Raw genomic sequence first — 10,426 nt, forward strand, 5'->3', positions numbered from 1 at the left:
CACCAGTAACAACACAACAAGATAGTTTTGCTGGGTCTGAGCATTAGTTTGCTCGAAATGCAAACTTCAATATTTATAGACCAAGGAAGCTTGAACACCAAGGAATCTCCAAAATTGAATATTCTCAAAGATATGCAATAAAGCCAAAATCGGTTTTCATAATTTCTGGAAATGCTCTGTCCAAATATTGACCGAAATCTCAGTAGAAAATCTCCAATTAATAAATGCACATTACCAATTTTTATTTTCTAAAGATATGCATTTAATTGCTGGAAATTAAAAGCATATAAAACTAAAAACCTTAATTGAAATATTCTCAATTTATTTCGATCCGAGATTATCCTTTAGTTATTAAGGAATATCTTTGAACAATAATAGATAAGAATTACAACACATGTTCAAAGTATGTCGACATCTATATTTTGTAAATCTTTTTTCATATTTACAATCTTGGTACCGATTTTCCACACTTCCAAACGAGTTTAGAATTGGTTCATCTGATTTCCAAGAACTATGTGATTGATCAAAAACATTCAATCACCATTCATGGATTTAACGGTTCTACCAAACAGAAGTTTGGTTCTACCTCCAAGTGGCTACTAGGATCGGTCACATTAGTTTCCACAAAATGGCTAACTAAGTACCAGGATCTACCATTACCACTTATTAATGGTACTTACTTGTGATCGATTGCACAAGTTATAGGATCGGTTACACCAATTAATAAACCTTGTTAACCTACTGCAAGGATCGATTACACATCTTGTGATTAGTCCCACCAAGTTCTAAGATCGGTTAACCAATGACTAGGAATGATCACACCAATTACAAATATCGATCATACCATCTCAGGTGATTACGTAAGATTGGTTTCGCTAATAAAAGTCATACCGATACATAATTCAGGCATTGTGAATAGTTTTACCAAGATATATAAAAAAGTTACGAGAGAATATACTAAACACACATATTGGTAATCCAAAGATTTGCAATGAACAATAATACCAATAAGCCTAGCGATTTCCCTTTCGATTCATAAAACAAGTTTATAAATTGTACTTCCTTTAAACGAATGTAAAACATTGTTTCCTAGGACGAAATCTTCACCCATACCCATATATAATCACATTAGCATTCATACGATTATGTCGATATCTTATATACGAAGTTCAAAAGATAGGCGTTATACTTCGTATTGTAATTCCTTAATACTATGTCTAACTAGATTATAATCATTCACAGCTTTGCAGTTATATTTTCAATATAGCACGACTTGAAATATACGTTAGGAATGAAATAGTTCAAGTCAAATGAATATTACTAACCTCAAGAGGAAGGATGATGTCTTCGTTGTATCTCTTTACATTCTTCAAGTCTTTGAGTAATACTTGTATGTCTCATATCCTAATAACTTTCTAGCTAACCTATACGAAGTTGACTTTATTAAATAATCAAGCGACTCTTTAAATGAGTTTTTGTTAACTAAATATGACAACCAAACTTGACATACCAACGCTTGGTGGGTTCAACCGAGCAGTGATCTAACATTTAGCGTGTCATTGTTGAGAACTACCATCCTCATACGTTTGTGGTGCATGCGTGTCTTTCTTTATCCATCACTAGAATACTGCATCCATGGTGTGGAATACATTGAGATTACTCTCAGGTAAGCCAATCCGATGTTATTGGCTTCCATTTGCAGGTGACACTAAGGAACGACGATATTTGTTTTGTGTTGATTTTTCTTTCTGTCGTGACATTTCTTCCGATTTCGTTCATCGAGGTACTCATTTAGCTTCGCTCTTCGAGGTATTCTTTTCAATCGTATGCGTTGCTTTACCAGTGGCTAGGACCTGATCATCGTTATGATTCCTCGATGATGCAATGGCTTTCGCAGTGGTCATTCATTCGTTGATCTTCTTTTGCAAAATTATCTGATTTGATATCTTTCCTTTCATAGTTGACCATTATGCACATGTTGTGACCGTAAAACCTTACGTGAAGGTCGTGCACGCTAGTGTGGAGTGACACTTTCAGAGTGATGGGTATTACCTCTTTGATGTCTCTTAACTAGCTAGGCCTTCAGTAGTCTGTTTTGTTTCTCCAACTCTACCAATATTTCGAGAAAAGTTAGATATACAGTTTTCGATCAGGTCCTATCAACTAGTTCAATACGCGAGGTTAAATGAAATCCTCTATTGGAAAGAGAGTTTGGCCTCGAGTTTGACATGTTTGTTTGATGTTGATCCAGATTTCTTGATGATATGTTCAGCTTGGTACCTTCACTTAAAGGAGGAGTTGTAATGCGTACCCAACGATTCTCTACGTATCTCGAAAATGGACATCCTGATGTCGTTGTTGCAGGTAATGTTTTAATTCCTTCTCAAAGTGGGTGATCGACATCGCTCTGAATTCTTCATATTCTTGCATCCACATTGTCGTTCCCATCACTTAGACTTGCTTGTGATATAGCCATGAATCTTGATTTTTTTTATCTTTTTTTTTGTGGTTCCTTCTCTTCCCCACGGTGGGAGCCAAACGATGTTACAACATTCCTCGAGATTTGAACCTTATAATGAGATTTTAGTTGTTGGATGATTCTATAATTTCCTCGGTATGTGTTCTTGATGGATGTTGTGATTTCGGATGATGAAATATGAACCGGTGGATGATTCAGTAGTATTCCTCGTGATGTGTTCCTGATAGATAAGGAAATTCCAGCTGCTTGATATATGAGCTGTTCTAAAGCTTTGGTTGTCCAAGAATTGTTGAAGAATGAACATGGGGATACCTGCAAGGACACTCTGATGCCTCAATGAGGAAGAGTTTACTGCAGTTTTTTATGAGGAGAGAAGGATTAGAAATGTGTACCTTTCCGGTTGGAATTCCATCTCTATTTATTGGTTGTAAAGGAATTGTATCCATCTCTATAATCATCTAGATACATTTTGACTACGTATCTGGACCAAATGTTCTCCAGGTTCATTCTGGTTTAAAACAGTTCCAACTTTTTCTAAGGACCTCTAACATCCAAGTTTGAATATTTACTTGGTCTTACCCGTAACTGATTCACTTTTTTTTTTAGGATCTATGACTTCCAGGTACGAATTCTTCCTTGTCTTGTCAGTAATTGATTCCCTGTCTTTTTAGGGATATGTAACTTCCATAAATCTCGTTATTTTATGACAGAAAGATAGTTATTTGTGTAATTATTAACTGGGCCAACCCAAAGGCCCAATACTTATCTTCGGTAGCATTATTGGACTGGGGCACTTGGGTTCATATACCAACCATATGGTTAAACAATGTCAATCCATTGTTGAAGTTCAGTTGATAAAGAACGACTTTTTAGGGACCATGGTTTTTTTGGGGGACCATGGTCTTATTAGGCCAACCTTCTTATACTTATAAGGGGTGTCCTAAAGTTAGGTAAATACACATTTACCCATTACTTTAATTTAAATTAAAACTAACCTAATAACTATATAAATCTAATCAAATACATCTAATCTAAATGAATCTATTAACCAAAATCAAAATAAAAAACAAAATTTGGAGGGGAATCGAAATTTTTTAGTTTTGAAAAAGAATTCTTCTTCTCTCTTTCCTTGACGTTTCTCGTTCGACTGAAAAACCCATAAATCGTTTTTAATTCGTTTTTTGATAGGGTAAATTGAGTAGAAGTCATCAAATGATTGGGTAAATTGAGTAGAAATCATCAAAATATGGTTTCAATGGAAGTTAAAGTGGCATGTTCGACTAAGAATAATTAAAAAAAAAAACTAGTTTTGTAACCGAACATTCTGAAACCAACAACACGAAGAACACTTCGGTTATCACGAATTAACCGAACTCCGAGTTTGGTTGGTTCGCAAAAAATAGTTTTAACGGAACTCCTCATTGAAAACCAATATATTGTGTTCGGTTGGTTCGCAAAAAATAGTATTAACCGAACTCCTCATTTAAAACCAATATATTGTGTTCGGCTGAATCGCAAAAAATTCTAAAACTAGTGAGTAACCGAACTCTACCCATAATACAAAAAAAAAAAAAAAACAATGTAACCAGAATGTGTTATTTTTCCCACTATGTTGAGTTATGATTTAACCGAACTTTGCCTACTCTGTTCGGTTTGTTCGCAAAAAATCTTGACAAACCGAACTCTTCACTAATTGCATACATGTGGAGTTCGGTTAGATATGCTGTTGGGTTAAAGTTTGCGAACCAACCGAACATTACACTGTAAATCCTATAAACAAAGTTCGGTAACATGTCTGTTTACCGAACGACTAAAACCTCCATTAAAGAGCGAGTTCGGTAACCTGCGTGTTTGGAAGAAGTAACCGAACTACACTTTCATATGAGTTCGGTAACCTGTTCTTCACATAAGGTAACCGAACAAGCCCAAATCTGCTCTAAAAATTTACAATTTTTTGAAAATTTGGAGCAATTCAACCAACATTATCTAAGTTTGAAGCATACATGGGTACCAAATACCCTTCCTCCGGTTGTGGTTGGTAAAATCCATCGTTTTTCGTGTTTTCCTTCTTCATCTTATCTAACTTTACTCTCTCAATAATTCTACTTCTTTAAAAAAAAAACCATCTGATTTTTGTATCTCACTAATTATCTTTAATTTAATCATCTCACTAATCATTATACCAACTATTATTAACTCTAACTAATCATTACCCAAAATTAATCAGGAGGGTAATTTAGATATTTATATAAATATCTAGATTTACTTCTAATGTCTTTACCCAAAATAAAACCATGGTCCCCAAGAAATGGTTCTTGATAAAGTCTCTTGAAATTCAGTTGTTGCTGGCTATGTGCAATCAGGGGGTTCAAATGAAGCCTTGATTGAGAGAAGTGTTTGTTGGAAAATTTTCAAAATAAGTCAATCTAGTTTTCTTGAGATTTGAATAAATTATGGTCACGTTGTTTTTAGACTTTAGTGTAAAGCGTAAAAATATCAAGGAACCTAAACTGTTTCAAGGCTAGCTCCGGCACCGGCATATCAAATTGTAGTGAAATTATTCAAGGCGACAATCTGTTTCACATAACAGTAGGAAGTGCTCCAAGAAATCCCAAATCTCTACTTGCAATGTTTACAATTAGAGCCATAAGATCTTAGCACGAGTTTTACTCTTGCTTTAACCAAGTCTTCACTTTTACTACCCACACGACACACCCTGCAAAAGGGGTTTTTAATCATACACCTTGAAACTCGGTACACAAATTCATTATATTCTGGCTGCATATTACGAAAAGGAAGGACTAAACTTACAAACACATCATACCATATTATTTTGGCCTTCTTATGATAGCACCCACCGAGGCCTAGGTCTGATAGCACGACACTTCATTGCTATAGAGGAACTTCGCCTCGTAATCCAGAGGCAACACGTATGCCACAGTTATTATCTTTACTGGACGACCACAGAATCCAGAGGTGGCGCATCTACTGCAGTAACCAGATGGTCAGAATCTGGCAGAGAAATAGTGGGTTGACAGCAGGTGCAACACCAAGAACTGTTGTTGCTGGCAGAGCAAGGGAAGATCCATTTCCATTATACTACATCATTAGTCAAGCAAGGGAGTTCAAATATTTACCTTTCCTAAAGTATTGTTCGACTTGCGAGCATGTTAACTCCTTCTCTAAAGCTTACGCAAACCTTCTAGAATCTCAAAGCTAGCAAAGTTCATCGACAGAAGGTGCAACACCAAGAACTATTGTTGCCTGTTATAACAGTGATAACAGCTCATTGAGCAGTGAGATATTCCAACTGCTGGTATCTACCAGTTCACAAACATTCTAATGAATTTACCAGTATACAAAAAGGAAATATTTTTTCAAGTTTGAAAAACCAGATTTGGTGAATACCGTACCAGTTGAAGCAAACAGAACTGCTTTACAGAATCAATAGAATCTTTACAGAATTAAGATAAGGTGAGGAGCTATCAATGCTAATTGTTGAGGATAAAACTTCCCTAGTTGGAAGAATCAATAGATGTTTGATTTCCAAAGAAAGAGTTGGACCAGCACCAGATCCAAACTCCGTAACTCCTCCTAGATTGGAGCTGTAGTATTCGTCCCTTCAGATCCTGTATTGCATTCAAAAGTTTGTGTTAGCAGACTTGACAGTGAAGTTACCAAAATTTGTCAAAATTTTATTTTGGTATGATTTCAACTAATTTTGTGAGCCTCTGAATCTACTGTTTCCAGAATGTAGGTCTTGAGGAGAATTGATTTTTGGGATTTTTTTGAACTGATTTTGTGTTTTTGCAGTATTTGTTATACACGAGCAGTGAGATATTCCAACAGTTGGTATAAGAATCTACCAGTAAACAAATGAAGTTATAAGAATAGGGATTCTTAGCAGACTCCTTCATATCCATCTAGATTCCAGATATTAATAACAGTACCCCTTCCCAAATGCCATCAGGTATGCCTCTTTAGGTTGACAAAGTCCAACACTTTCTAGCTACCAGTTTGAGTCCTTCAAGTTTGACTAAAAGATCTAAATTTCTAACAATTGTACATCTGTACTTCCATGCTTCCGTGCAGCAGTAAATTTTTTTATGTTCTGACGGATGGGACTATGCTGCTAGCTACTGGTCACAGACACTCCTAGATTCGTCAATTCAACCTTCCTCCTGAGGTATATTCCTGTAAGTTTATTAGCATTATGCTATCCTTTTCCCAATCACATAGTACTACCAAGACTGACTAGAATTGTTTGTGCCGCATTTAATGTGCTAAATTCTGTAAGCGAAGGAAAACGTGACGCTATAAAAATTCTAATTTTTGACCAGATGGATAAAAATTGTAATTCAATGTTCGGATGATATAAGAAACGGACAGCATAAAAGACCAAAATAAATATCAAACCAAAACGCTATCAGAAGTTAATAAAAGTCAGATAATGTGCCCATGAATGCCTCAAAATTGAGGCATCTCATATTTCTACTCTAATACTGCAACAGAGTCAAGATCAACAAGTGCAAACTTTGCACCAGTTGCAGTCATAAATGGTACCTAACGAAAGAATGGAACGTGATATCACTAAGAACTCTACTTGTAGGATCTTGTGAAATTTATTGATGCATGAAGACAAACTTCAGTAATATAGTACCAGTCGAAAATATATATGAACTATCAATTTGGATACCTAACATTATGTATCAAGTAACACTTAGAAGCAAGAAGAAAATTGTATTGTGTCAGCATTTACTTATTCGACTCCCATTCATAAGTGAAATAAGTTACTAAAGTATACATCATATTCTCCTTTTGAGATAAGGTTGAGTCATTAACAAAGACAACATCATTAGCATACAGTTGGATCGATGATATAAAAACATAATAACAGTAGTCAACATATATTACTCATTAACACAATGTCATTAGGATTCAAGTTCACACAAAGGTTACTTGTGCGATGAAGATTACCAGTTTATAAGCAGGTCCCAGGGTCTCATCCTCCTACAGATGTTTGAAAAGCTGATCACGGCTTTCTTCCGTCTCCTCATTTTTAACTGATTCCATTATCTTTGTATCTTCTTCTCCTAATTCTTTCAATGACACAAAGGTGTTCTTGTGAGGTATTACACTACTAAAACGTTCTCTGAAATCCACAATCATTTTTGAGGTTGAAGCATCCAAGTGGTGAATGTTGATATGGTTACCGTAGTGAGCTAAGGCAGCGTAACTCTTTGTAACGGCAAACAATCCGTATCCTTTGACCGTGGTAAACACTTTAACCCAACCCAATGAGTGATGTACCTCTTGCTGTTTCACGCCTTGATTATCATCCAATAGCCACACGTCCCAACATTCAGCTTCATTGACACATCTACCAAAAGCAAAAGACAAACACCCATCCAAAACCCCTAGATAATAGTTACCGGAATTAGAGTCTGGTGGAAAAGGAAGTGACAGATATCCACAAAACATCTCCTCAGCCAAATCGAAGGTAACCATCATATGGAAATCATAGTGCAGCCAACAAAGAACACCATTGACAAAGATACCTTCTTGATAACATCCATCGGTTCCAAGACTAAACACTCCAAGGTTTCTCCATCCATTTCCACTCCCTAAAGTGTATATATAAACTTCCATAAACTCCGTCTCGTTCTCAAACATCATTCTTACTACTTTGTACTCATTGGTCGAAGCAACATAACCAAATCCACTAATCTCACGATGCTCTCCAACTTTGTTAATTTCTGGAAGCAAAACATACTCTCTGGTGATGGGGTTACAAATACAGGTTTTCCCTGGTAAGGGGTATAAGTATTCAGGGGTGTTTTGAGAAAGACAGATCAAACCGTTACACGATCCAAGAAAGCAAGTATTCAACCCATATGGAGGATTGAAATTCAACCTTCTAATTCTCTCAATTGATTCTTGATTCTCATCATATTCAAAATACTGAAAATTCTTTGATTTAACATACTCAAGATTGTATTTATTCTTCTCATCAACACAAGTCAAAGCAATGAAACACATCTTACCAGAATCAGCCGCAGGATGATGAAGATGATCTAAATGCATCTTGGAGAATGATGGATCGCGAACAAGACTTCTCCAATTCGTGCATACCAATTTGCATTCCAAAACATCTTCAGTGGGTAATCGACTGATAATGCCCAACGTAATCTCTTCCGGTAGAAGATTGAAATACTCCATTAAAATCTTTTTTTTAGTTGAACAAAGAAAGATTTACAAAGACGATGATGGTCTTTGAAGAAATTCTAGGGTTTCAAGAAATAGTGATTTGGCTGAGGAAAGTACAGGGGAAATGAAACGATTAGTGAAGAACCCAAAAATATAGCTAAATTCATCCCGTCACCGTTTTATCGAAGAAATCGGAAACACTTAAAAAGCGGAAATATAGTAAATCGTGAAAAAGCGGAAATACAGTAAATCGTGCGGCATTGCTTTGGTGTGCTTGTTTTGTTTGCAACTCTTTTGGTGGCAATGTACCCTATAGATGTGTTGGTGGCAATGTACTCTATACATGTGTTACTGCAAGACGGCCGGAGAATATTTATTCAATCTTTCCTGAGATTCAATATTTGAAGAAAATTATGGTGATTCGTAAATTTTAATATCCATGAGTTATTTTTTGTTAGAAGCATAAAGTCGATGGACAAATGCTCTAATTTCTCATTACCGAAGACAGAGTATCTCAAAGATATTTATACAAAGACAGGAGAAGAGAAGAGGTCAGCAAGACTAGTCTTGAGTGACAGCTAATCATATGGAACAGTGACAATCAGCTTGTCTCTAATGAACTCAAAACGAGAAGAAGTTAGCGCCTTTGTCAGAGTATCAAAAATCTAGTCTTTGGTGGAGAAATGACGAACCTGTAAAGATTTAGAAGCAATTAACTCTTTAACAAAGTGAAAAGCAATTTCCACATGCTTCATGCGATTGTGAAATATAGGATTAGCAGATAGAAGAGTGGCACCCATATTATCACACCATAGAATAGGATGACTGGAAACTGGAAAATGTAGTTCAGTGAGAAGAGATTGAACCCATAAGACCTCAGAAGTAGCTTCAGCCATGGATCGATATTCAGCCTCAGTGCTAGAGCGAGAGACAAACTTTTGTTTGCAAGAGCACCAAGATATTAAGTTAGGACCCAAGAATATAGCCATGCCACTAATAGATCTCGTATCAACAGGGTCACCACCCCAATCTGCATCACAAAACACTTGGGGATGAAGAGCAGAGGCTCGTTTGAATTGAAGACCATGAGATTTAGTACCATTGAGATATATCATGATACGTTTAACTGCATTCCAATCTTCCACATATGGATTCTGCATAGAATGACAAGCTTTGTTAACAGCAAATGATATGTCAGGTCTTGTAATGGTCAGGTCTTGTAATGGTCAAGTATTGCAATACCAACAATTCTTCGATATAGTTGAGGATTATCAAAGGCAGTTGGAGAAGCGGCGACATGAGTGTTGGCAAGAGAAATTGGTGTGGAAACAGGCTTGGTTGATAAAAGCTGGTTCTTTTCAAGAAGATTGGTGACATACTGTTGTTGATTAAGATGAATACTTGAGGCTGTATATGTAGCATGAATACCCAGAAAGAAATAAAGAGGGACCAAATCTTTAGTAGCAAACTCTGTCCCCAAAGAAGTACTAAGAGAATTAATTGCAGAGCCAGAACTACCTGTAACCAAGATATCATCCACATAGATGAGGACATACAAAGCAGCAGTGGAAGAGACCTTAAAAAACAAAAAAGTATCAGTCTTTGAAGAGAGAAAACCTTGAGAAGTAAGAAACCGACTAAGCCTTTCAAACCAAGCCCTTGGAGCTTGCTTAAGACCATACAAAGAATTTTTTAAGAGGAAACATGATTTGGATATTGCATGTTAGTAAACCTAGGTGG

At 36.2% G+C, this 10,426-nt stretch overlaps 1 protein-coding gene across 3 annotated transcripts; it reads right to left on the bottom strand.

Moving 5' to 3' along the window:
* Positions 1-4,992: 4,992 nt before the first annotated feature.
* LOC113284011 (putative F-box protein At1g60370) lies at positions 4,993-8,817 on the bottom strand. 3 transcript variants are annotated; one of them, XR_003327863.1, is made up of 5 exons: positions 7,457-8,817; positions 5,893-6,108; positions 5,617-5,743; positions 5,304-5,467; positions 4,993-5,195 (listed from the first exon to the last, which is right to left on the bottom strand). XR_003327863.1 is itself a non-coding variant. In XM_026533398.1 (2 exons), exon 1 carries the CDS (start codon positions 8,696-8,698, stop codon positions 7,490-7,492), a length of 1,209 nt encoding a protein of 402 aa, XP_026389183.1. In that variant the 5' UTR covers positions 8,699-8,817; the 3' UTR covers positions 5,756-6,108; positions 7,457-7,489. The 3 variants fall into 3 exon arrangements, 2 of the variants coding, with proteins under 2 accessions (XP_026389183.1, XP_026389184.1); XM_026533398.1 differs by lacking the exons at positions 4,993-5,195; positions 5,304-5,467; positions 5,617-5,743 and having other exon boundaries at positions 5,756-6,108; XM_026533399.1 differs by lacking the exons at positions 4,993-5,195; positions 5,304-5,467; positions 5,617-5,743 and having other exon boundaries at positions 5,756-6,113.
* Positions 8,818-10,426: the final 1,609 nt, after the last annotated feature.

The sequence above is a fragment of the Papaver somniferum genome, chromosome 5 (genome assembly GCF_003573695.1).
Source record: "Papaver somniferum cultivar HN1 chromosome 5, ASM357369v1, whole genome shotgun sequence".
Taxonomy (NCBI): domain Eukaryota; kingdom Viridiplantae; phylum Streptophyta; class Magnoliopsida; order Ranunculales; family Papaveraceae; genus Papaver; species Papaver somniferum.